This window comes from Onychomys torridus, chromosome 1, assembly GCF_903995425.1.
Source record: "Onychomys torridus chromosome 1, mOncTor1.1, whole genome shotgun sequence".
NCBI classification, from domain to species: Eukaryota; Metazoa; Chordata; class Mammalia; order Rodentia; family Cricetidae; genus Onychomys; species Onychomys torridus.
In genome coordinates, this window is record NC_050443.1 from 113,472,269 (window position 1) to 113,500,249 (window position 27,981).

The 27,981-nt window shown below is 42.1% G+C and overlaps 1 protein-coding gene across 1 annotated transcript; it reads right to left on the reverse strand.

Annotated features, from left to right (window-relative positions):
* Positions 1–676: 676 nt before the first annotated feature.
* Positions 677–27,795, reverse strand: Mki67 (marker of proliferation Ki-67). Its single transcript, XM_036207505.1, has 14 exons — positions 27,704–27,795; positions 25,431–25,509; positions 25,222–25,337; positions 22,996–23,062; positions 20,489–20,534; positions 19,055–20,065; positions 14,343–14,518; positions 13,251–13,512; positions 13,046–13,164; positions 12,776–12,947; positions 10,692–10,847; positions 3,253–9,758; positions 2,165–2,590; positions 677–769 (listed from the first exon to the last, which is right to left on the reverse strand). Exons 1-14 carry the CDS (start codon positions 27,793–27,795, stop codon positions 704–706), a joined length of 9,294 nt encoding a protein of 3,097 aa, XP_036063398.1. The 3' UTR covers positions 677–703.
* Positions 27,796–27,981: the final 186 nt, after the last annotated feature.

A 27,981-nucleotide genomic window follows, 5' to 3' on the forward strand; every position in this document is an offset into this window, starting at 1 on the left:
ACTCCAAGATCTAACACCATCACACAGACATACATGCAGGTAAAATACCAATGCAAATGAAAATAAAATAAACAAAAAAATTAAAAAGAAAAGCACATGCACCAAGAACTCTCTCACAGAACAACCTGTGGCCCTGAAGGTGGGCTCACCAGACATCTATGTTGTCATAGCTGTTTCTATTAAAGGTCAAAGACCCAAACAGTCAGGCTGATTCGAACAAACAACCAATGATGAGCCTACAAACCAAATGCTCTGTTGTACAGTTATCCAGTTATCCCGGGTAAGCTCCTCTGATCTAACTACACAACTAATGTCTACTAAGAATCAGGTCAGTGGAGGGACACAGGATTTTCCCTTCTGTCTTTGCCATTGACAGAGGACACAAGCAGATGTAAGATGCTGTAGTAGTAGCAGCACAGAGAGACCACAGGAGGCAGTATACTTCAGAACTTTATTGTACAGGACAAAGGGCCACACTTCTGCCTGCCCACCCCAAACGTTTAAATTGTTATTGCTCTGAGATCGCTAGTGACCCCCCTCATGATCTCCATTGGAGTTTGAAGAGAGTATAACTATGAAAGCTCAAAGCTTCCTTCCTTAAACATGGGCAGTACTATTTACAGTTTACCTTTACACTGGAGATAAAAACCACACTGAAAATTATCACTAAGCTAAATTTACGTTTCTTTCTTAAATGTCTTCCCTACATATTTTTACTATTCTGGTGACTTCTTGTCCTTAATTTCTTGGTGTACACAATGTCTTCATCCTGTTTGAGAAGAAAAACACAACTCCTAAACAATGTGAAGGAACAATTTTTGTGAGCAGCTCAACTCTATAGACCCCCAGTCCTTACTAGGTGTCATTCAGGTCTTCCAGTCTAAAAATTAACTTTGAGGGGCTGGAGAAATGGCTACGTGGCTACAAGCACTTTCTGCTCTTGCAGAGGATATGAGTTCAATTCCCAGCAACCATCTAGGGGATCGGATACACTCTTTTGACTGACCACTGCAGGCAGACACATGATACACATACATATAAGAAAAACACTCACCACACATTAAGAAAAACTACAACATTTTTAAAAAAATAAATAAATAAAAATTAACTTTAAAGTTGGAAATTAGTTTTACAGTACTTACCTTGAAGTTGTTTCCTCCTAAACATTTTCTTACCTAGCTTTTTAAACCTAGACTGTGCTCTTTCACAAGTTTCTAATATCTGTTACACAGTTCACTAGTTAGAAAGCATCATTCGGAAAAACTGAATCTGAAGGTGACCTAGATGAAAACTTAAATGTCCTAAAGATAACTTCCCACAGACAGAGGACAGTCACTGTGTCCTGAGTTCTTCTATTGTGGCTGCAAAAGCATAGTAAGTCTTCTAAGGCAGTGAGTGGGGAGATCTACCTGAAGGAGATCCAATCTACAGAAATCTTCTATGACAATGGCCTCTCAGAGCAAATAACCAGAAGTCCTGGTACTGATAAACGCAAGGCCCACCCAAAGTAAGTTAGAAAAAGTCAAGGGTGATGCTGGGCACACTTTAGAAGCAGTTTTATGGGTGATCATGAACAGTAAGAAAAAGAGAGATAGAAAACAGGAACTCTTGAAGTATGAAGCTTAGTGTGGATGGGAAGATCTTGGTATGTGAATGCTGTTGAATTCTAGAAGACAATAGCAGGTAGCTGCTAACATGGGTCGACAACTGTACACATGATGACAGAAAAGTACACACATCAGGTGAGAGGTTTGCTCCTCTCTGAAAGAGCAGTTAGTGCTCTTAACTATTAAGCCAATTCACCAGCCCTTATTCATTCATTTTAATGGAAGTCTTTTGAGGTCCAGGTCATCTTCATTTTAGTTAAGTGTGGCCGACCTAGAGAGGCTGAAAATGTCATCTATAACCACAATAAGCAGCATCACAAGCATCAGAAAGTGACATTAGATGAATGTATAGCTCTTCTAGAATGAAACCTTCAGTAAGGTGAATTCACTACTCAAAGTGGAATTACTAAAGCTCACAAGAAAGTAGGTGGTTTGGATGATGGCTTCTCCCACTAGCACAGCTGGGAGCTGCTGGCATGTTCTGATTTGCATTTGCAGCCTAGGCATAAATACTAGAACATCCCTGGTTTTGTAGAGTGTAAAACAAAAGGCCTCACCTTCTTTGGAACTTCTGTATCTTTCTTGGCGCCCTGAGTTACTCTTGGCTTAGGTTCAGTGTCTGCAGTGGCTCCAGTTTTTCTGGATCTCAAACGTCTGACATCTGAATCTCCAGAGACTCCTTTCTTTTTCTGAGTCTTTATCAAGATCTCCGCCTCCGTCTCACTTGGTTTCTCCTCTGCTGCACAAGGCTGGGGAAGCTCCCTCGGACCTCTAGACCTCAAGCACGTTCTTTTCCCACTGACTTTGTCCCTAGCAGTAGACTTCTTAGCTCCATCATCTGTGCCATGCAGCTCTGTCTCCGGGGAGGTCTCCATGGTCTTCTCATTTTTCTTGATCCCAACCGTCTCTGCAGATGCACTAACCTCAGGTCTTGGCTGTTTTCCATTGGTTTTCTTTTGGTTTCTGGAGGGCAGAGGCATTTTCTAAGGAAATGAGAAGATCCACAAAATTAGTTAAATCTCAAGATCCATTAGGAAAAATAAAAAAGCAAAAAGTAAAACTTAAAAAAAAAAGGACCACAAATTTTATAATGATTAATTTATTAAGAGTCATCTATGATAATCAAGACAATGCCTCGGCTATTTTGTTCATATGGAAAAACAATCATCACTGATAAATTATAAATTCAGGATGTCAATCATATCCAAATACTCCAGTTTATACTACTAAAGAATGCCCACTGTACAGGAAGTAAATTAGTACCTATTTCATTCCTTCTTAAGGATATATGAACCTTAGCACCTGTGTTCTTATTAGAATACTGTTACATACACAAAACTACACTACCCATCTGTTCTCTGATTAATTTTTCAAACTAAAGATACATGCAATCCATTCACTCCCTGGGAACTACTACAGCCACTTTCTTTTCATTAGCTCTCTTCCAGATAGGAAAACTTTAAGGGGTTAGTCTATTCCTTATGCAAATCCATAAAGTATTACAGACCAGAGCTATTAATGGTGGCAAACAGAAACCATAAGGAAATGAGCATTTATCTTGAGTAAACCTTGTAATGCACAAATAACTGCAGCAAAATGGGCCCGACCCTCTCTGACAAGCACCCACCACGTCCATCCCCATCACCTGATCTGGAGGGGCTTCCTTTTCTTCTGTTTTCATGATGGTGCTAATCTCCTCTTCCACTGGTTCAATTTTGCTTGACATGATTCTCAGGTGTTTCATCTTCACGGGCTCAGGTGACACTTGCCTTTTGCTGGGAGCAGTCCTTTGTGTCTTAGGTACAAGTTTCTCATCTGTTGCCTCCTGCTTTGGAGTCACAGAACGCAACCCCCTGGTTCTTGAAACGCTTCCATCTCTTGCAGACTTTCTCTTGGGAGGCAGGAAAGTGTTGCTTTTGCTTTGTGATTCTTCAGGGTCTCTGGTATCCACCGACATTTTCATGGTTTCCACAGTGTCCTCTTTAGAGGCCCTTAGCACTCTCCGGCATGTTCTCAGAGGTTTTATGGAGTCTGGCACTTGCTGTAGAGTGCTCTTACTGGTGTCAGGTCTTAGTTCCTCAGTGTGCTCTGATATTTGAGTTATTTCTTTGGAGTCACCCAAGACTTCAAGAGGTTGGACCCCGCCCTTAGGTGCCCTTAGCTGCCTCCTGCTGCCAGTTACATTCGCAACTATTTCTAATTTCTGCTTTACAGGCTCCTTTGAAGCTTGGGTGTCTTTATCATCAATTTCAGGGACCTTGCAGGATCGTGTGGTTTGCCTTAATGTTGGCACTGTCTTCCTCACTACTGAAGGCTCTTCATCCACCTCTACTTTCCTGCGTCTTGTCCTGGGACGTCTTGGTGAGGTCTGGAGGCTGTCTACTTGCTCTGGTTGTAGAGCAGTAGAGGGCATCTGTGGGAGTCTTTTATCACTTGCTGATTCCTCAGTGGGATCTGGGATTTGGACTGGTGTTTTGGGGCCAGCCAGTTCTAGGTGTTGTGCTTTTTCCCTGGGTACCCTGCGTGGCCTCTTGCTGACAGGCACACTTGCTGCTGGGTCAGTCTTCCGCTTTGTAGACTCTTTAAGCTCTTCAACATTTCCAGTATCACTCATGGGCTCTTTGAGTGTGCTCCTGGTTTCCCTGCCTGGTGGCTTTCTCGATGCTATGGGCTCTTCTTTCACACCGACTTTGCACAGTCGTATTCTGAGCTGCCTCTTTGAGGCTGTTGAGGTTTCCTTTTCTTCTGGTTGTAGAGATTCACAAGACATTCTTGTAGCTGTTTCCTCTTGGATGCTAGGCAGCTCCTCTAAGGGTTGGGTCTTCTCCTTACGTGTCCTTGGTTGGCTTCTCTTGCCAGTTATGCTTCCTGGGTCTGGTTTCTGCACTGAAGATTCCTTAAACTCTTTGTTACCTATTCTGTCTCCCACAGGCTCTTTGTGTGTGTTTCTGGTTTCCCGTAACACTCTCGTAGTCTTTCTTTGTGCTACAGCCTCTTTGGTCACATTGACTCTCCTGAGTCTTCTTCCTGGCTGTATCTTTGAAGTTGTGTCCATGGGCTTTGGAGATTTGCTGGGCATCTTTGTGGCTTTGTCAACAGTCACTGAGTCCACTACTGAGTTTGGAGGCTGGTCGAGTTCTTGGTAGCTAGGCAGATCCTCTAGGGTCTGTGCAACTCGTTGCCTCTTGCTGCTGGGCACACTGACTGCTGTGTTCAATTTCCGCTTTAGAGATTGTTTCCTTGTTCTAATGCCTTTATCTTCACCTTCTGCTATTCTAGATATGTCCATGATTTCTCCTGACATTTGTGGAAGCATTCTGTCTCCTGATTGTTCACTTTTCACATGAACTTTCATCAGTCTAGTTCTGGGCTGTCTCTGTGAGGTTACTGAAGTGTCTACTGGCTCTGGTGATGGTGACCTGTGGGGCATTTTTGTGAGCTTATCACCTGCCACTGAATCCTTATCATGTCCTGGTGTTTGGAAGAGCTCCTGGAGACCAAATAGGTCTTCTGGGGGTTGGGATCTTTTCTTACATGCCCCTCGCTGGCTCTTGGTGTGAGTTACACTTACTGCTGGGTCCAATATCTGAGTCACAGATTCCTTCAAATCTATGGTTCCTCTGCCATCATGTTCTGAAAGTCTGGTTTCATGCATGACTTTCTGTGATGAGCACCTTGGCTTATTTAGTGAAGAAAGCTTTTCTCTCACATTCATCTTAGCAAGACCTTTCTTGGACAGTCTCTTTGTGCTTGCTGAGGTTCTGATTGGTTCTGGTTGTGGACATTCCAAAGGTACCTTTGTAGTTTCCCCAACAGTCACTGGGTCACTGGCACCAACTGGAGTCTGGAAGAGTTCTTGGAAGCCATCCAGGTCTTCTAGGGGTTGAGCGCTGATTTTAGGTGTCCGTGACCTTCTCTTACATCCTGTTGAATTCTCTGTGAAATCCAGTTTCTGCTTTGGCGTTTCCATTAGGGCTGTGGTGTCACTGTCTTCCAGAACTGATGCTGTGGGTGTATGTGTGGCTCTGCCTGGAGACTTTGTTCGTTTCCCAAGTGTGGAAGGCTCTTCTCTCACATCCACCTTATCAAGTCCTGTCTTGGATAGTCTCTTTGTGCTTGCTGGGGTACTGATATGTTCTGGTTCTGAAGACACCAAAGACATCTTTGTAGTTTCACAAACAGTCATTGAGTCTTTGTGACTAGCTGGTGTTTGGAAGAGCTCCTGGAGACCCAATAAGTCTTCTGGGGACTGAGACCTTTCCTTACGTGCCCCACGCTGCTTCTTGCTACCAGTTACACTTAAAGATGAGCCCAGTGTCTGAGTTCTGGATTCCTTCAGATCCTTGTTCCCTCTACCATCATCTTCTGGAAGTCTGGGTATGTGTACAATCTCCCCTGTAGCTCGCCCAGGCACATTCAGTGAGGAGATCGCTTCTCTCACACCCACTTTCCCAAGACTTGTCTTGGCTAGTCTCTTTGAGGTTTGTGGGGTTCTAACAAGTCCTGGTTGTGGAGACTTCAAGGGTACACTTGTTCTTTTGTTATCAGTTAGTGGGTCAGTGCTGTGGCCTGGTGTTAGGAAGAGTTCTTGGAAGCCACTAAGGTCTTCCAGGTCTAGGGCTTTTTCCTTAGGTGCTCTTTGCTGTCTTGTAAGCCCAGTTACATTTGCTGCAGTCTCTAGTTTATCCTTTGGAGTCTTCTTCACAATTGCTTGTATCCCATTATCCTGCTGCACTGGTGCTGTGGGGGCTTTGCCTGGTGACTGCTTCCAGAGTGCTGAAAGTTCTGTCACACCCATCTTCCTAAGACTTATCTTGGCCATACTCTTCCTACTAGTTTGGCTTCTAACTGGTCCTGAATATGGAGATTTGCTGGACATTTTTAAGGTTTCACCAACAGTGAATGAATCTTTAGTATGGCCTGGTGTTTGGAAGAGCTGTTGGAAGCCACTGAGGTCTTCCAGGCATGGTGTCTTATCTTTAGATGCACGTCGTGGCCTCTTGCTGCTAGGCACATTAGCTGCTGGATCCAGTTTCCGCTTTGCAGATTGCTTCAATGTTCTAATGATAGTGTTATCATTGGGTACCTGGAGTGTGTCTATGGCTTTTTCTATTTGTGGGTGTTTCTCTGACTCTGAAAGTTCTTTCACTTCCATTTTACCAATACTTGCCCTGGACTTTCTCTTTATGCTTTTTAGGGTTATGACAGGTTCTGGTTGTGGAGAATTAAAGGACATTTTTTTGGTTTTCCCAACAACCAATGGGCCATTGCCATGGATTGGTGTTTGGAAGAGCTCCTGGCAATCAGTTAGGTCTTCTAGAGATTGGACCTCTTCCTTAGGTGTTCTAAGCTGTTTCTTAGGCCCAGTTAAATTTCCTACAGGCTCCATTTTCTGATTTGAAGTTTCCATCATTGCTTTTATCCCTTTTTCCTGTTGCACTGGTGCTGTGGGTGTGCATGCAGCCCTGCCTGGAGACTTTGTTCGCTTCCCAAGTGTGGAAGGCTCTTCTCTCACATCCACCTTATCAAGTCCTGTCTTGGACAGTCTCCTTTTACTTGCTGGGGTTCTGACCGGTGCAGGTTGTGGACATTCCAAAGACACCTTTGCAGTTTCCCCAACAGTAACTGGGTCACTGGCACCAACTGGAGTTTGGAAGAGTTCTTGGAAGCCATCCAAGTCTTCTAGGGGTTGAGCCCTGGTCTTAGGTGTCCGTGACCTTCTCTTACATCCTGTTGAATTCTCTGTGAAATCCAGTTTCTGCTTTGGTGTTTCCATTAGGGCTGTGGTGTCACTGTCTTCCAGCACTGGTGCTGTGGGTGTGTGTGTGGCTCTGCCTGGAGACTTTGTTCGTTTCCCAAGTGTGGAAGGCTCTTCTCTCACATCCACTTTTCTGAGACCTGTCTTGGACAGTCTCCTTTTGCTTGCTGGGGTTCTGACTGGTTCTGGTTGTGGACATTCCAAAGACACCTTTGCAGTTTCCCCAACAGTCACTGGGTCACTGGCACCAACTGGAGTTTGGAAGAGTTCTTGGAAGCCATCCAAGTCTTCTAGGGGTTGAGCCCTGGTCTTAGGTGTCCGTGACCTTCTCTTACATCCTGTTGAATTCTCTGTGAAATCCAGTTTCTGCTTTGGTGTTTCCATTAGGGCTTTGGTGTCACTGTCTTCCAGCACTGGTGCTGTGGGTGTATGTGTGGCTCTGCCTGGAGACTTTGTTCGTTTCCCAAGTGTGGAGGGCTCTTCTCTCACATCCACTTTTCTGAGACCTGTCTTGGACAGTCTCCTTTTACTTGCTGGTGTTCTGACTGGTTCTGGTTGTGGACATTCCAAAGACACCTTTGCAGTTTCCCCAACAGTAACTGGGTCACTGGCACCAACTGGAGTTTGGAAGAGTTCTTGGAAGCCATCCAGGTCTTCTAGGGGTTGAGCACTGATTTTAGGTGTCCGCGACCTTCTCTTACATCCTGTTGAATTCTCTGTGAAATCCAGTTTCTGCTTTGGCGTTTCCATAAGGGCTGTGGTGTCACTGTCTTCCAGCACTGGTGCTGTGAGGGGGTGTGTGGCTCTGCCTGGAGACTTTGTTCGTTTCCCAAGTGTGGAAGGTTCTTCTCTCACATCCACTTTTCTGAGACCTGTCTTGGACAGTCTCCTTTTGCTTGCTGGGGTTCTGACCGGTTCTGAATGTAGTGATTCCAAAGACACTTTTGCAGTTTCCCTAACAGTCACTGGGTCACTGGCACCAACTGGAGTTTGGAAGAGTTCTTGGAAGCCATCCAGGTCTTCTAGGGGTTGAGCCCTGATCTTAGGTGTCCGTGACCTTCTCTTATATCCTGTTGAATTCTCTGTGAAATCCAGTTTCTGCTTTGGCGTTTCCATAAGGGCTGTGGTGTCACTGTCTTCCAGCACTGGTGCTGTGGGGGTGTGTGTGGCTCTGCCTGGAGACTTTGTTCGTTTCCCAAGTGTGGGAGGCTCTTCTCTCACATCCACCTTATCAAGTCCTGTCTTGGAGAGACTCCTTTTGCTTGCTGGGTTTCTGACCAGTTCTGGAAATGGAGATTTGTTGGGCATTTTTGTGATTTTGGCACCAGGGACTGGTGATAGAAAGAGTTCCTGGAAACCAGCCATGTCTTGCATGGTCTGAGCCTTTTCTTTAGCTTTTCCTACTGGCCTCTTGGTACTAGTTACAATTACATCCAGCATTTGATTTTCAGGTTCCTTTAAAGCTTTGATGCTCCCATGCTCAAGTTCTGGAACTTTGGAAGTATGCCTGGTTCCTCCTGACATGTGTACAGATGTCTTTAGTGAAGACTGTTCTTTCATGTCTACTTTCTTCCCAGATGTCGTGGGCTGTGTTTTTGTGCTTGTTTTGGTCTTCTCTGTTGTGGGTTGTGGGGATTTACAAAGGCCTTTGGTTTTATCATTGCCTATGGGTTTGTCTCTGCAGTTTGATGTTTCGAAGGGCTCCTTGAGACTACCTAAGCCTTCTAGAGATTGAGTCTTTTTGTCAGGAGTCCTTGACCAGCGCTTCACTTTAGCTGCACATACTAGTTCCACGTTCTGCTTTTTAGCTCTTTGATGATCACATATTGGTGCGGTTTGCATGTGCATGGATTCCTTTGGTTCTTCTGTGGTTCCTTTTTCTTGATTAAGTAGTTCCTCAGCACAGGCTGCAGTTTGGGTGATCATCTGACTTCCTATTGCGTCTTTTGTTGGCTTCTGCTCCCTAGCACTTGATCTCATAACTGATGTTTTTTCTGGATCTTCTTTTAATTCACCATTTTCCTTGAATCTTTGTGAGGAGTTTTCACTGTCCTGCACCTGTCGGTCCACTTCTTGTCCTTGCAGTGATATCTTCCTTAAGTGTCTGCCTTTGATGCCCTCGGCAAGGTCTTCTGTGTTTTCAGGCATACTTTCTACAAGTGTATGTCTGAGCTCTCTAGACCTTCTTAACTTACTCACACTGGATACTGTCTTCAGAGGCTCTGTCACAGAGCCTGGAGTCTTCTTTTCATGGTGAGTAATGTTAGGGACATTCCTAGGAGTTTGCACTGTGTTTTCACTTTTGATGCTCCTCCGTCTTAAGATAGGACTTGCAGAATATTTATCACATGGCTCCTTTGCTGCATTGCAAGTACTGAATGGCACATTTTCTCCTATAGGAAACAAAATATATACACAATAAATGCATCATTTTTATCATCTAAGGTCAACTTAGTATTTTATTTTTAGAAAGTGTATAAGAACCAATAATATGGGTTGGGGATTTAGCTCAGTGGTAGAGCGCTTGCCTAGCAAGCGCAAGGCCCTGGGTTTGATATCCAGCTCAAAAAAAAAAAAAAAAAAAAAAAGAAAAGAAAGAAAGAAAGAAAGAAAGAAACAATAATGTAATTTCTTAAATAACAAGCTACTAGATGATCTCAAGTCTGTCCTATAATGTTATTTGAATAGAGAAGTGTCCTTAAGAAGCATCTTCTAAAGGCTGCCATGACATGTGACATGGACCTGAAGACAGGCAATTTTTGTTCTGAAACATCAGACACAGTTATTGATTGTCTTGATTCACTAATGAAGTAACAGGTTCTATTGTGTATGTTTAGAACTCTATATGTAATCAATGATGACCTTCTAATCCTCCTGCCTCCACCTACCAAGCATTGGGATTACAGGTATCACCACACCAAATTTTTGCAATACTAGAGACTGAACCCAGATTTTCCTGCATGCCAGGCAAGCATTCCACAACTGAGTTGCAACTCTATCCTTGCAATAACTCTTACTTTGTGTAATTTATATGATAGGCCAAATGTACTGTTTGTGCTTCCATCCTCTTAACAAAGAAGTTAAAAGCATACAGACATCATTTAAACTTATTAAATGAGTCAATAATTCTTCCTACTCTGCTAGGTCAATGACTAATGTTAGTAAAACTACAAATACTGCTTGAAAACAAAACAGAGAAGGTGGAAGTGGCATTTCACCAGGGAAAGCTATTGTAGAAAAGGAATACAGTACTGCCCATAAAGAAAAAAAACATCTTCAAGTTCCCATTCGAAAGTACAACAGGGGAAACAGACAAATAAACCAACCTAAAATCTCTGAGGTGATAGGCAGAGGTTTGTCTTCTGAATTAGTTACTTGAAACTGTTTTTCAGGTAAATTCTCTGAATTGGAAAGAATGGAGCCCATGTCATTCATCTGCTGCTGCTTCTCCTTCACTGGAGTCTTGAACATTTCCGTTAGTCCTGATAAAGGGAAATTTTGAAAACATGGCTTACATTATCCCATGCCTCATATAGGACAAGCTAGATGACAGAGCTCTCAGATTCCAGGTATACATCATCTCATTAAAATGGTGATTTTTGTTAACATGCTCATTTAAAAGGGGTGGTGAAGTGGGGGGTGATGAGAAGACAAAATATATCCAGCTTCTTTAACCTTCTCCTATGAGTAAGGAAATCAAGTGATTTAGCTGACCACGGTAGTCTTCTAAACTAGTTCCCAAAAGTAAGCCCTGGCAGGGGGACAAAAGCTGGGCACGGGTACCTCTTCTCAGGGAATATCCAACAAGAGGAATCAACGACCTAAGGGCCTTGTTCTGTGCTCAAGAAATCCTAGGTTTCTCAGGATCTAAATCCTATATACAAATAACGTGTGCCCATACATTAGAATATTGACAGTTTTCAGTGCTGTCAAGAACACGCATGCAGGCACACACACTTTAATCTAAGTGCCATTTCCATTCACTTTAAAACCAAAAGGCTGGGGTTGGGGACCTAGCTCAGTGGTAGAGCGCTTGCCCAGCAAGGCCCGGGGTTCGATCCTCAGCTTCCCCACCCCCAAAAAAAACAAAAGGCAGTAATAACATAACTCTATATGGAAGATTAAGCTTCCTGAAAAGCTCATGTACCATGCTCCTGTCTTGAGGCCACCACAGAATGAGAAGTTGAGCTGGCACTCACCACAGAATGGGTCTGAGAACCTCTGAAGTGCCCATCTACACTAGTTTGTTCAGCAAGTTTCCTTCTTCCATAGCCTTCTGGGCTTTACATGAAATATGTGAAAGGGTTTACTTTCTACTGTTTTAAAATGGAAGCTGGCAAGTCAGGCATGATAGCCCTAAGGTAGGAACAGGCAGATCTCTGCAGGTTTGAAGCCAGCCTGGATAGTTAAGACTCTGTCTCAAGAAACAAAGAAAAGGGAGTGGGGGCTGCCTACACCAAGGGATAAGATTTGTCTGACTCTAAGAATGTGTCATGACAATCCACTGTCTCAGGCACTGTGTACTTAAAATCTTATTTATCTTTGAGTTTTTGAAATATAATATAATATATATATTCACCACACACTCATAATAATTTATAATCACACACATACCCTTATCTACTTTTTTGTTTTTGTCTTTTATTTTTATAAAGATAAATGAATTGATCCAAATACAGTTCTTCAAGGGGCTACTCACAAATATTATACACTGAGGTGTTTGGTCATTTTCTATTCCTAACCTGCAAGAAATAAAAATAAGATTCTACCTTCTCAGTTCAAATCTTAATTCTTTTCCAAACTGTACAACTAGAAACTATCACATATTGAGGAACAGGAAACAAATCTGCTTTCTTGAGAGTAAGTCTAAGCAGCCAGCCACACTTTGACTAATATTCAAAATAGAGTGGAAAGAGTTCAGTTATCAATGGCTCAAAAGAACTCTCTTGTATGGTTCCCTCTCAGCAAGCAGATAAACTCTAGAGAAAGAAAGAGAATCTTGAAGAAGCTTTAAACCAAGTGATTTCCTGGATCAGCCATCAGTACAACTCCTCCAAAGTTAGTACTAGAGCCCTTTGCTCTCACACCACAAAGCACCTTTCCATTTTCTGTACACACACAGCTCACCAGAGGGTACACACTTGAGATTTCTATCCCTGATTTCTGTAGGACCCAGATCCCCCAAATTGTCAGAGACCTGTTCTCTACTTTCAGGCAATTTCATCTTTGAATATTATGATGCCAGAAAGCTGGCTGATTGCTTATTCTGTAGTCACACTCACTGCCAATGAGCTCCCAGCTGGGGTTCTAAAGTGGTTGTAAGGGGTGGGGTGGAGCTAACAAACACCAAGAAAGTCACAAACAGAAGAACCAAGAAGGTTGTGACTACAGGAATTCAGGCTGCATTTACCTGACAAATCTTCATTGAAGTCCATTTTTCGGTTTAACATTAAGTTGTTCAGCATTTTGTAGGGCCTAGCAGGCATGCTTACTTTTTCAATCTGAGCTCTCCCTATTACAATGGTACAGGGAGAGTTTGCATGGCCTGTGCTAAATTGATTGTGAAGGTTGCTTGTAGGTTTCTGTAGACAAAAGCCAAGACATACAAAATATCATAGCTTGAACAACATATGTTTGTGGCAATCAAGAACAAAAGCAGTGCGTGGCTGGAGCACTGTACCTTTGGAGTATTGGGTCTTCTTTGTCTTTTGCTCATCTGCTTTTGAGGAACATGTTTTACAACTTTTGTCTGTGTTTGTTTTGTGCCGAGTTTTACGACATCTGCCCATGATTTTGCAACTGTCAAAAGGAAAAGATGGTGAAACTTTTCAAAACTCAGCATAAGAAAATTGAGCTTGAAATATTTTGCCCAGGACAACACTAACCAATCAGGTTGGCTTCAGAAGCACCACTCCTTCTTTTGGAGCAAATCTTCTGTAAAATGTCATGCTGACTTCGGCTGATAGATGTTCTCTTGGCAGGCAGGTTGCTACTCTTCCTGCCTGCTTTCTTGGGAGTGTCTGTCTGATGTAAGGATTTGCTGTCACTGGAAGCAGGCAAGCTCCTGCCTGATCTGCGTCTTTGATCATTTGCCTTTGGTGGAGATATTCCAGGAGACTCTTGTTTCCCTGGTGACTGAGGCCGTTCCTGATAAGGCAGAGTTGTTTATGAGAAACCTGACCAAAGAGGTAACATCTCCGTAGTGTCTATTATTAAAAATCTTTATAATAAACCATGTAGCTTTTCAATTCTGCCTTTTAAGAATAAAAAAGGGTCAGTTGTCCCATTCATTTAAGCAGAAGGGGACATACGCATCAGTGGAATTCTGAACTGAGGAATTTCTTTTGGAAAGAAATGGGGACGTTGCTTAGTGAAACAAGGCACTCTGATTTCATCCCAGCTAACATCATCTCTGGGGTCTGCATGAAGGTGGCTGCTCACTTCTGGGAAATGGGACCAGATAGGAAGGGGTTAGACAGGACTACCAGTCTTTTTGGTACTAACAGAATAAAGCTGTCCAGAGCCTTTTTAGGAAATCGAGCTATGCAGCCACACTAAGGAGCAACAAAATAGTGACAGAGGGCCAAAGGTCTAAGGAGCTGAATGTGCAGAAGACAGATGTTTTACCAAAGATTTTCCTTCCTACAACCTCAATGCCCTTATACTTCCAGAAGAACAAAACAATCCTTGTGATTACATATGCTGCTGTCTTCAGAGTCTTTTAAGTGGTGTCAGTGTGCCCCAGGAAGTTATATGGCCCTATGGGTGTATCAGGGTCTTCTTCAAAGGGAAAGTGCCCAGCATACCACCTCACCTCCCAGAACTACCCCAGAACCCATATGGTTGTTTCTGAGCATGAGATAAGTGGTAGAAAAATAAGATCTCAATTGTCATTCTACCTCTGCCTGGGTTTTGGGTGGAACATGGACTATCTGTGAGCCATGACGTATAAACACAATTCTGACTGTCCAGCTTACCTTGATGATTTTCTTCAGGACAGCTGGAGTGTGAGTGGCAAGTGACTTCCTCCTGGTCGGTGTTTCTCCTCTTTTGAGTGGTGTATTAGGAGGCAAGTTCTCATCAAATAATTCAGGTCTTAGATGACCACCAAACGATACACGTCTTCTCTTCACAGATATTCCCTCACTCTTGTCTGAAGTAAGGAATGCAAACACGGAAAGAAGAATGTAAACACCATGCCAGGACTTGGAATTTAATTCAAACTATCATTAGTAATGCATTGACAAAAAGACCTCAGGAGAAACCAGATGCAATGTACTTCAACTGGACAGAACTAGAGTTTTCCTTAAAACTGAAAATTGCACGTGAAATAGCTTCAGAAAGTTATCTGCAGCAGGTGTCACTTTCTATCAGGAGTCACAACCTGAGCAATGGCCTGAAGAAACTTAGTGAGACATATATACTTGGGCCAGACCGAGACTGGCTTTCTGAGTAAACTATATAAGCAGGAAAAATCTCTAGGTAGTGCCTATAACAGTTCATGAAACCCAAACCCATTATACAATGTCATGAACAACCACATAAAGCCCTTGTCCAGGACAGACACTCCATTATGAAGCTCAATGGAACACTGGCTGGTGGGTACAAGTGTCACCAAGGAATAGTCACACCAAAGGCCACGGGCAAAAACTCTGCCTGGTATAAAGGTTGTTGCACTGGAGTCTGGAAATCTTTGATTTCTACAAGCCAGCATAAAACAGGTGTGTAGGAAGATACTACAAGGCTACTTACTATGCAGTCTTGGGTTGTCAATTCATGTTTGTAACAGAGATAAAGAGAAAGATTTCTGTAGGTGGTGAGATGGCTCAGCAGGTAAGGGTGCTTCGCTGACAAGCCTAAGGACCTAGGGTCAATCCCTGGGACGAATACGGCTCATGGTGAAAAGACAGAACTGACCCCTACAAGTTGTCCTCAAACTCCTACATGAGCACCATGGCACATGCTTATATTCCCCTGTAGTAGAATATTTTAAGATGTGTTACTTTTGTTTATATTGCATATGTTTAACTCTGTAATGATGTGGGATGTCTTTCTGTATGCTGTGAATATGTGTTGCTCTGACTAGTTGATAAATAAAGCTGCATTGGCCTATGGCAGGGCAGGATAGAGCCAGGCAGGAAAATGCAGGAGAGATAGGAAGAAGTGAAAGGAGAGGCAGAGACACTATCCCACCGTTTAGGGAGCAGCATGTAATGGAACACAGGTAAAGCCATAACGTGGTGACATATAGATTAATAGAACTAGCTGAGTTTAGTTACAAGAGCTAGCTAGCAAGAAAATTGAGCCATAGGCCATAGCCATGTGATTTGTAATTGATATAAGCCTTCTGTGTGTTTATTTGGGTCCGAGTGGCTACAGGACTGGGCAGGACACAGAAATACTTATAGCTATATTTGGTGCCCACTGCTGGGCATTGATCCACATAGATCTAAGAAAGCTTAACGATTCTGAATGCAGAGAAATGGAGCCACACTAGGCTTCCTAATCTCACAGTCTCATGCCAGTAACAGTGTAGAGACTCGTCTCAGATGTGAGATGGAGCTGGCCACCAGCCACCATAAGCTAAGCAGCATGGCTGATTTCCACCACTGTACACAGTGGCGTCTCCAAGCTGTACAGCACACAGTGTGGTGGATTAGCTTTTGCCAGTACATTAAAAAAAAAAAAAGTTTCTGGGCTACACGCCCCTTGATGAAGACATAGTCCCACTGCTTCCCAGAGTTGGCTGTGCACATGGCTCCTAGAGCTGGCAGTAAACCTACAAGCACCATGCTGGGATGCTGAGGGGAGCAGAGTTAGCAGCCAAGGCTGCAGCTTAAGTCCTGACCACTATGCAGCTTAAAGCAATAAATTCACAATAAGACACATTCAGATGGAATAAACCTCTAAACAGTTTACAATGTGTATAAAAATGTACATAGGCTTGGAAAAGAGAGAGAAAGGAATATATGCAGTTATATAAATATAAAGAAATAGTTCATAAAGATGGATTATTACACAGAGAATCTGGACTGTGTTGTCTTTGGGATTTTTAACTGCAGAAAGATATTTGATTAAGCCAATATATATATATATATATATATATATATAATTTTTAAAGTATCTTGATTTCAAAATTTGTGTCTAAGGATATGTTGCTTTGGAAAAAAGGTTCTGTTGTTGTTTCCACAGAAGATGAGAACCTGTGGATTGATTCCAGGCCAATGTTTTGATCAGCCAAAAACCCCTGAAAGGTCTCTGATACATGACCCAGAAGATCCAACATCCAAAAACAGCTTCAAGGGAACTGGCTCAGACAATTCATACCCACAGACTATTCCAGTCAGGACTTGACCATAATTCTTAATTGTCTCAGGATCCCCATAAGATTGCCAGCACCCTCAACCAGCAGGAAGTAGTATGAGAAGCTATGCCCAAATTCCCAAAATATTGTCAGTAAATGCAATCTCTTTCTGAAGAAAAGGGAATATAGATATGATAGGATAAAGAGCAACAACTTGTTTAAAATGTTACATTGCTATGGATTTTAGTTTATTAATATAAATTTAAAGTTAATTTTGTTATACTGTATATTTCTACCCTCGTTTAAGATTTTGTTTATGTAACTCATTTAAATTGTAATGGATAATTAAGAAATACAGATTAATAACTATTCTTCTATGATTGTCAAACTTATACTCATGTTAGTTAAATTTTCTAGGTGTACATAGATATAATCTTCAAAGACCTAGAGAATATGGCATTTAAAATGTTTTAAAAACTTAAGACTTTCTGGACAGTGAGACATGTATGCTCCTGGCAGCACTGATTTACTTCAGAAAAAGATGGGTGAAGATATGGAGTTTACCACCTTCTTTGCAAAAATAGCCATATGGGCAAGAAATTGCTCTTGACTGGACTGCTGATAATATGCTATATAAACTGGACATGCAGGACCCATAGGAAGGTGACCAGTGAACTTTGCAAGGCAAAATAGTTCTTCAGGTTCCTGCTTCACAGAGGAGACTGTCAAATATTCTACAGGACACATGAAGAAGCAACAAAAAAACTCTAGGCCTATTGGCTAAAGATGGATGCCCCAATGTTACAGAGGAATTTTGAATGACTGTCCAGGCAGGCAGCTGCCACTGTCATTTCCAGAATTTTTGGAAGTTACTTACAATGTACTTCCTGTTTACTTAGGCAATATTATTTCCTTCTGGGATCTTTGATGTAGTTGAAGACCAAATAGTTATAATTTTCCTTGGTTATGATAAAAGATAAGTTATATCTCACAAATATAGGATAAATAGAATATTTGCTTTGAATTTGCCAAATATTAATAGATTAGATATTGTAACTGTATTCTTGCTTGATAACTGTTTTGTTATATGTAATTTTATTAGGTTAAAGTTAAAAACCTTCCTTTTTATTTAGACAGAAAAGGGGAAGTGATGTGGGATGTCTTTCAGTATGCTATGAATATGTGTTGCTCTGATTGGTAGATAAATAAAGCTGCATTGGCCCATGGCAGGGCAGGATGGAGACAGGCAGGAAAATCCAGGATAGAAGAAAAAGGAGAGGCAGAGATGCCAGCCTGCCGTCCAGGGAGCAGCATGTAATGGCACACAGGTAAAGCCATGGAACATGTGGTGACATATAGATTAATAGAAATGGGCTGAGTTTAGTTATAAAAGTTAGCTAGCAAGAAAATTGAGCCATAGGCCATAACCATGTGATTCATAATTGATATAAGCCTCTGTGTGTTTATTTGGGTCTGAGTGGCTGCAGGACTGGGCAGGACACAGGAAAACCTCCAGCTACATTGTGAAGCTGTGTTATTGTGCCTGTGTAAAACACCTGATGTTTTTATACAGAACTGGCCGATAGCAAGGCAGGAGAAAGGATAGGTGGGGAGTATATATAAAAGAAAACTGGGATGAGAGAACTAAGATCTAGGAGCCAGAGGAGAAAGAGGACTCCAGGGACCAGCCACCCAGCTACACAGCAAGCCAGAGAGTAAAAGTGAGATTTACCAAAGTTAGGTAACAAGCAAAAGGTAGACAGGATAATTTAAGATAAGGAAAGCTGGCTAGAAACTAAGTCAAGCTAAGGCCAGGCATTCATAATTAAGTATAAGCCTCTGTGTGTGATTTATTTGGGAGCTGGGTGGTAGGACCCCCAAGAGCCAAAAAAACAACAACATTCCCTTTCCTCCATATGTACAAATAAGTAAATGTAATAAAAATTTAAAAACAAAATGTTAATGCTGGGAAACACATAGAAATTTGCTGGTGTAGAAACCTGAGTCCATTCCAGTGTCTATAATAAAGTGCTTATAAGAGACTGAGAAAAGAGTGTGAACTCCCAAGGGTCACTATGTTCAGTGATGCTCAAAGGACTGTCCATGGTTTATTCCCAAGGACCAACCTCACAAAATACAACTGGTATTCAGAACCAGGCGGTAAGTGAAAAGCTATTATCATTGTAAAAGAAAATCACATTTTTTCCTGAAGTCATTCCTGTGATGTGGTTCCCTCCTAAACTAGCTACACTTCCTTTGTTATTACTCCTTAAAAAAGCCAAAGTCTTCTGTACCCATACACTGAATGAACACCTTGTTAGCTCATAATACATAGGGTAGATATTAACCTATTAGGGAAAGTAAATCTACAGTTAAACAACTTACTAATGGAGTCACCAAAGTTGCCGATATCAACAGAACTAAGACCAGGTAGCCCAGAGCAAATCTGCTCAGCTGCAGTGGCCAATTTCTCAGGCTTGCTGAAGGAATCCTTCAGAGTTCTCTTTTCACTTGGAGAAAGGTGTTGAGTTGAAGAGAACCAGTTTTGTGTTTCTGCAGACAGCACTTCTTCCTTTGCAGGAATACTCCTCCTCTTTTTGGAAGAGAGATTCTCTGGTGTATCAGCAGGGCTGGCAGCATATTCAACTTTCACTGAAGTTTGGTTTCTAGTTCCCAGCTTCCTAGGAGTGACTATCCTATGACCTGCCTTGGCACCTTCACTTTCACCCAGATTCACAGACTCTCTTCTGCCAGTAACATGCAAGTCTTCATTCTTAAGCAGCTGCGGATTTCGCATAGGGGTCTTCATCTTAGCTGCCTCAGAGAGAGGAAAGCTGGAGCTCGGAGCCTCTGTGGAAGTCTCAACAGGCCCCACACCATTGCTCTGTTTCTCAGCCCCGATCTTGTCTACTTTGGGTGAAGAGGCTGCAGTCCCAGGCGTGCTTCCACTGGATTTTGGTCTTGACTTGCATGACACCAATAGCTTTGTTTCCCATGTATCTTTGCCTGCTGCACATTCAGGTTGTGGTTCTGACTTTCTACGAGACTGTTTCTGTGACTTTATATCCAACTCTTCCTTCATCGACTGATAAAGTTTCTCAAAGGGAGAGTCATTTTTCTTGCTGTTGTTAAGGCTCTGTGTAGGAGACTTCAGTTCCCTGTAACTACTCCCTGTAGCCCTGGACTTCTTCAAAAGAGCACCAGATGTGAGCTCTCCTATGCTTCTGCCACTGTGCTGTTCTACATGCCCTGAAGAACACATATTGGATGGATCTTGGGTAACACTGTCCTTTGAGCCATCTGAGACCAAACTGTCTCCAGAGAGCCTCTTGGCATGAACCAAAGATCTTCTTGAAGCAATGGTTTTTGAAGCTTTGGCATCTTGACCTTTCCCATCTTGGCAATAAATATGAAATAAGAAACAGAAATTCAACATTTTCTCAATGACTAACATTTTTGGAACCTTATTTTAAATTGCCTTATAACGTAGCTTTTCATTTAGTCCACAAATTACTTAATTCCTTACACTTGTCTTATAATGCTGTTTCCATCCAGATAAATACATTAGCTTTGAATAACCAGTGATGCTAACATATCCCACCAGACAACTTAAGATTAAATGGACACTAAAAACAGCAAGCACTAGGGAAGAAGTTACCCAGCTCTCTGCTCTAGTTTGGCATGTTAAATGGCACCAGGCTTATCTTAATAGTTTGGAAGACCAGAAATTTCATGCCTGTGTACCCATGATCCCACCCTGGCCACTGTCATAGTAGTCTTATGCTAACAGTCCCAGAACAGAACCCAACCAATACCAACCAGGGTCAACAGAGAAGTTAGCTCTCGAAGCTCGCCATGCTGGTTCCTACAAATTGGAAAAATTAGAGGAATTTAAGTGCCTTTCTTAGTGTGGTCATTGTGAAACAATGAAAATATTCATTAATTTTATTTTTTGCCAAGATGCTTCTTCTTTATGATATTCAGAGACTTGAGAAACAGATGCAAGTGACTTGAAAGTTAGTGGCCATGACCTAAGCATTTCTTAGCTGACTTAAGAGCTTCTTTTTTTAAGGTTTATTTTTATATTTATGTGTATGTATGGGTACATGTGGAGGCCAGAACAGAATATTGGACCCTATAATAGCTGGAGTTACAGGTGGTTGTGAGTTGCCCAATGTGGAGGCCAGACACTGAACTGGGGTCTTCTGGAAGAGCAGAGAAAACTCTTAACCTGTAAGCCACTTCTCCCCTACCAGCCTCCCAGTAAATTTTCCAGAACTTCTTTGTCTTACAAAATCACATGAAAGAAGAAACAAAGTTAAAAATTAAAGTTCCTCCATCTGTTAAGTCACGACAGGCATAAAACTATAGACACGGTAAGTTTCAGCAGAAATGCACTCAGGATGTGCTAAACTGCAGTTCCACTGGTATCTGTGCTCTTATCCCTAGCAGGTATCCGTTGTGTATCAAGAATCAGGAAGTTAAGGCACACAGAAGAGCAGCACATCCATGGGTATTACAACTTCAGAGCCTGAATAGCAAATCTAATCCTCTTCCTAAATGAATAGACAGTCCCTACACATTCTGCAGTATGGAATAGTTTTGGAGGTGAAGAATATATGTTTGTGTATGCTATGAACAGAGTTGAATTGATATTGGGTGTTTTTCTCAACTGCTCACTATATTATTTCTTGGGACAGAATACAAACTAAACCTAGAACCTCAACAATTTAGCTAGACTAGCTGGCCACCCAACACCAGGAATCCTCCTATCTCTGCTTTCTCAGTGATGGGGATTACAGGTAAATGGTAGACATGCATTTTTTTTTTTATACAAAGGTTCTAGGTTATCAAACCTCAGATATATATGTTCCCAGAAAAAGCATTTTACACAGAGCTATCTTCCAAATCCTGTAATTTTAACGATTACATTAAACAGGCATGAAATCCCTAATATATTACTATGATTTATATGTATTGAATTTTAACACTTAACAGACTAGTAAACAGACAAATAGTTCATCAACCATTGAGTGGTACTTGTCTATCCCATAGATCTATAATTACCAATAATTTTATTTTCTTACACTTATTAACAAGTTGAAAGGTGGCGGGTGTGTGGTGGGATACCTCAAAAATAGCTTCCACCATGGGTTGATGAGTATTGGGCTCTTCTAAGAAAGAAGCAGCATTTAACATGACAGAGATCTTGAAGGAAAAGAGTCTGTTGCTAAATGCAGGCAAACTCTAAGGCTCCTAATCCAAGGAACTGCAGCTAATTCATGGTAGCAGTTTGACTAGCATTCTAAAAGGGGAGACAGAGATTCTCAAGATTCACCCTAACGTTACTGAGTCCCACTAAGCCTCTAATCACGTGTCCACAATTGTGCTTTAGTAAATGATAGCAGTGGCAGTTATCTTGCTGATATTCTCAAGTGGCAGAATTCCTTCACATGACAAGCACTAGACTCACTTTCTTCTAAACTAGGAAGCTTATTCAGAACTCAGTTTTCACAATGTAATTATTTTAGACACACAGAGATGGACAGCCACAATGAGTAGGAGACAAAATGACTCATGAAATGTCTCTTTTACTTCTGTTAGGTCTCAAACCTGGGACAAATGGCTAACTGAGGTGCCCATCAAAGTGGATGCTGGCCATCAGGTTCTCCCAGCATTCCTTACTCTCTACCTATTATAGGGTCCTCCTGGCTGGCATACCCCATCCACTACCCTAAACTTCTCTAGCTCAGGGGCTCAAATGCCCTCCTCAAGCTCCTCTGGCCCTTATATAACTCAACCATTTTAGCTATGCCAGTCTCTTGGCCCAAGCCGCCCCTCTTTGGTAGGAGACTCTTCTCCCCTGACCCCACTTCTCATATGGCCCTGCTCTGGGCCATGTTCACTCTGGACTGTCCCAGATGTCTCTGTCTCTGCCTATGCTCTCAAATCTACAATAAACCTCCCTCCTTGACCATACCTAGAAGCAGTCATATTCTTTTTTTATATATCTTTTTTTTTCATTCAATTTCTATGTATTCAGACTATTCTTATTCTAACCTTGTAAGATCACAACACAGTCTAGTAAAGTGTAAGACCAAGTTAGCACTCTGTTTTTGAATAGCAAAAAGAAATAGGGTTTTAGTTATTTTTACTATGTTCATGGTCAACTTATTTCCTTATTGTGTTACTTATATATTTCTGCTATAATCAGAAAGCCATTCTTGGCCACCAATTTAAAAGTGACAAATCACTTGTTAAAACATATGAATGAGTTCCCATCATGATAAAGACTCAGTCAAACCTGAGTATTTCCTTCCCCTCACCTGTGCAGGTGATTTTCCTGGACATCCCACTGAGCTGCTTCCATCCTCATGATTTCCATTTTCATACCTACAGTACACAGAGAATCAGGTATAGGATTTGAACCTCCAGATTCATAGGTTATAGGTATACACCCTGGAACAAACTTTAGGCTTTGTTCATAATATTACCTTACACAAAGAAATTGGTTAGGAAAAAGGTTTTATATTAAAAACTTAAATGGAAAACTAACTACAAAGCTACATTCTAGAATTCTGATCCCTAATTTTTCAGTATCTCTGGAGGAAAGGCACATCTTAGGAAGATGGCACTAGAATCATGACAGATCTTGGTGGTCAATTCACAGCTGAAATCCTTTACTGTATACAATGAAACTTTGGTACCTTAGTGAAGTAGCCTAATTTGAATTTAGATGCTGTCTATGGAAGATCTAAAGACAGCTAGCATCTGGAACCTTCCTCCAAGCTATCATAGTATTGAATCAAGCCTCTTTTAAAGAGTCTAGTCAATAAAAATGTCCCTTCAAATTATTCATAGAGAACAATTTGCTATATAGTTTCTCTCTCATTCACACATATTCATATACATAATTCGCAATAATGTAGCATATATATATGAGAGCTGGGACTTTATTTTGGTTTTTTTTTTTTTGTCTTAATGAATTGCCTTTTGTAAATAAAATTGTGAGATGCCCTTAGTAGGTGCATTTTTTAGATTTGGGGATGAGAAAGTAATGCCTAAGGATGTTTTTAAGGACTTAAGGGTAAATCCATCAAGATATTGGATCTAAGAAAATAGTCTATTTAAAGACAAGTCACTCAACAGCAGGTTCCCAGAGACAACAAAAGCCATAAGAATTATAGCTGAAATTAAGGGGGTAGAAAAGTTGTGCTATGTGAGCACTAATCAAAAGGAACTGAGTATATTTATATTTATCATCCAAAGGAATCACTAAGGCAAAAGATGTGACTAAAAGTAGGAGATATTTAAAATGACAAAGAATTCTGTGCATAATTTAGAATTATGTCCAGGAGTCCACAAACCATATGCCCGGGTGTAGCATCAAAAATATAAAACAGAAAGTGATAAAGAAATTAATTAAAGAAAAATAAACAAGTCCTCAGTGGGTGATTTTAATACATCTCAAACTACTAATCAGGGAAATAATAAAATAATTACTAATAATAGAGAATTTAACAGATCTACAGTTAGAACGGTACATTTAGTAGTTGCAGAATACCATTTTCAAATACAGGAAATGAGGGGACATTTGATCACAAAGAAAGTCTTGACAAATTTCAAGTGGAAATCACTCAAATGCCCATCAAGAATAAATTGTGAATACTCTTACATATTACTGTGTACATTGTGAATGTTAATGAAATACCTATACTGTGAGAAGAAACAAGCCAAAGGCACCCAACATGCTAGAAATCACACACACAAGAGCATCAGTCAGGCACAAACACAGAGTTTTATGCTAACTGTAGTGTTTAGAGGCCCACCAACAGGTAACAACACCCCTAAGATACTCCTCTCTTACAGCAACCATGGTGGCTTAGTAAGAGAAAGAAGTAGTGATTAAAGACAGCACAAAACAAACTTGTAGAAATTTCCCTTGTGACTTGGTGGTAGTGTATTAGTCTGCTAGGACTGCTATAATTACAACACAGAGTGCCTTAAGTGACAAAAACGTGCTGCTCACGGTTCTGCCTAGAAGTCCAAGTCCAAGGTGTCTGCAGGATGGCTTCCTCTGGGCCTCCTTGAGCAGCAGCCCTCTTTCTGCTTCCTCTTTCACCTCTGTGCACTTGCTCCCCTGGGATCTCTGTGTGCTAATCTTTTCTTATTATAAAGACACCAGTCATGGGTTAGGACCCAGCCCATTTGCCTCAGTTTAACATAACTGTTCTTTAAGAGCTGGGAATTTGAAGATGTGCCATCAACACTGGGAAAGCAAAAACAGGAGGGCCCTTGGGCTTGGCTGTCTAACCAGTCTGGCCTACTTGGTGAATCTCAGGCCAGTTAAAAAAAAGGAGTGACCCATATCCTGAGGACCACACCTGAGGTTGTCCTTTATTCTCCATAGGCACAGGTGCAAGCACCTGTATGCACACACAGGCACACACTCACCCCTTCCAACACCCATCAACACCAAAAGATCACAGCTGAACTGTGGTACTACTTCATGGTTAAAGAGAGCACAGTATTTAGAATTAGTTTTGGCCTACCTAAAAGATCGGTCAATGATTGTTATTATATCTCCATGTTTCAGCGGCACAGGCTCATCTATAGTAGCCCCATTCACTTGCGTTGGATTTGTGGAACTGAAATTATACAATATTGCCTACGAGTGGAGAGGAGAGGAGAGGAAAATACTAAGGATTTGCTTAAAATCAAATTCAAAAGCTTTAAAAGTTGATTTCCAAAACCCACTTACCTCTTGCCCATTGACTTCAATTTTGCAATGTTTTTTTGACACTACAGGCAGTTGGATACGAATGTCACATTCAATACTCCTTAATAATAATAAAAAAAATGGTAAGGGTTTTTATGAGGGTGTGCAACTTTGTGCAACTTTAAAAAAACAACCTCAAATTTAAACAAACAGAGCTTGAGTAATAAATACACTTATAGACTTTAATGACACAATAACACAGTACTGCCTAAGAAGCCATGAATTATTAAAACTTCTAGTACTTCAGAACAATTATATTAAAAAGCACTAGAACACATAATCAATTACCTTTCATATAAATAGCTATACTATAGCCAAACAGTGGTGGCGCACACCTTTAATCTCTAGGGAGATTAAAGCACTAGGGAGATAGAAGCAGGAGGATCTCTGTGAGTTCAAGGACAACCTAGTCTACAGAGCTAGTTCCAGGACAGCCAGGGCTACACATAGAAACCCTATCTCAAACAACCAAAAGCAAGAAAAAACATGACACAAATAATGGAGTACTTTATTATCAGTTTAGGAGAACTTTATAATTAATGTGTTTACAACAATATAAGTATTTAAGGACACAGAAAGCTACTAGCATAAAATGTGCTGTAGGTAATCAGTGCCTCAGTTTCTTCACACACAGGTCTATACCAACACCCATGATGCTATTTAGTTAGAGTGGTATGTGTCACTTGCATATGTGGCACACAGTATATCCTTGTGAGTTTTTCACTATTGTTTCAAGACCACAGCATGTTGACAGATTCAGATATCCTCACATTACACTCATCCACCAGGCAATGAAAAACAGTATCTAGTTTAGAATTGTCTTTCTAGAAAACGAGCATTGTGGTAGTACAGCACAGAAAGGACAGTTCCAAACCCCTCCACAAACCAGGAGTTTCACCGATAGCATCCATTCTGAACTTTAAAGGCCTGAAAATGCATACTGTCTGTTTTCCTGTGAACCTCGAGAGCAATAGTTCTCAACCTTCCTAATCTTGTAACACTTTAATACAGTTCCTCATGTTGTGGTGACCCCCGCAACCATAAAACTATTTTCGCTGCTACTCCATAACTAATTTTGCTACTGTTATGAATCATAATGTAAATATCTGTGTTTTCTGATCGTCTTTTGGGTGGGGGTCACAACCACAGGTTGAGAATTGCTGCTCAGCTGTTTAAGCATATCACTTCCTAAAAACACCACACAACCAAACATGAATTGTTTTCAACTTTTTTGAAACTTGCAAGAAGTATATTAAATTAATATTGCAGAATAATGAAAATGAATGACATTTGTGACAAGAATATTTTTTCTTTTGAACAACAACAAAAAGTTACGGAAAGTGACAGCATCCTTACTCTCAAGAAAATGTAGGCTGTGGGTATCACACCAGACAGAGACTATCTTAGAACCCCGTTTTACTGGGGAGAAAAGATCACTACCGTCCATACTTCTTAACCTAAATGCCACAGACATTCTGGACCAGAGAATTCCGCAACGCCCTGTACTCTGTCAAACACACCACGTCTCTCTGCTCACTCAGCGATACTAGCTAGCTACAGACACCTCTCCCAGGGTGACATGTCACCAGACTCTGCCGAATGTCTCCCTGAGAACTACCATCCTCGACTGACCCCCAAATCCGAATCTTCCTCTTCCTGCTGGACGCTCGCTCACCCTATGTCACACACACTGACTGAGATCTTTAGTATCAGGCACCATATGGGACGCTGGGGGGGGGGGGGCAGTAATCATTAACAAGGCAGCCCGTGCCTTCGAGCTTAGTCTATTGGGAAACAGACAAACAAAAATCTAAAAACCAGTCACCACCCTGCATGGTGTTAGGAAAGAGACGAGCTTTCTTTAAAAGCACCTTCTCGGGTAACATTTTGAAATCGGCAGAAAGGGCCATAAGGGTCTAACAGGGCAAAAGCGGCAACGACAAGCAACCGCCCGGAAGGCCTCAGGCAGGAGAGTTATTATCCGACCCACGCAGGAAGAGAAGGGGCGACTTCTCCTAGAGCACCCCGACAGGGCTCTCCTATCTCCATGTTTCCAGAACATCTGGAGCCACCGTGCAGGAGCGGCGCGACACTGAAGTCAGCTTGGCGCCTACCGAGGGTAGAACCCCGGTTCCGTCTGGGAAGCTCCCAGTACCGGAGCATGACTTCCGAACGTCTTACCGGGGCAGCCCCGCCAAGCGCACAGGGCGGCAGGGCCACGGCCCGGGGTCACCCAGGTCCCTCCGCGCGCTCACCTTCCGAACAGGCAGGAGCTGAGGCTCAGCGGGAAGTGCGCGCCGTCGTCGCCGCTCCGCTTGATGGTGACCAGGCGAGCCGAGGACGCCATGGTCCGCCCGGCCGTCAGACTGCGGCCGAGGGCGGAGTGGCCTCCCGGTGAAGCTCGCCGTGCCCCCTCCTCCGCCGATCCAGTCAGCGCTGGTCAGCCTTGGCCGCCGCTCACCCGGTCCAGTCCGCGTCAGAGCCGTCGGCTCCTCGGCCGCGGCGATCTGACCACGGCTGCCCGCGGCCTTTG

Excerpts from the sequence above, each read along its gene's own strand:
- Mki67 (XM_036207505.1), bottom strand. The coding sequence starts at position 27,795 with ATGGCGTCCTCGGCTCGCCTGGTCACCATCAAGCGGAGCGGCGACGAC. Across the intron at positions 13,165-13,250 it reads TTCTGAAGCCAACCTGATTG|TTGCAAAATCATGGGCAGAT; the intron begins GTTAGTGTTGTC and ends TCCTTTTGACAG. Across the intron at positions 9,759-10,691 it reads TATCACCTCAGAGATTTTAG|GAGAAAATGTGCCATTCAGT; the intron begins GTTGGTTTATTT and ends TGTTTCCTATAG.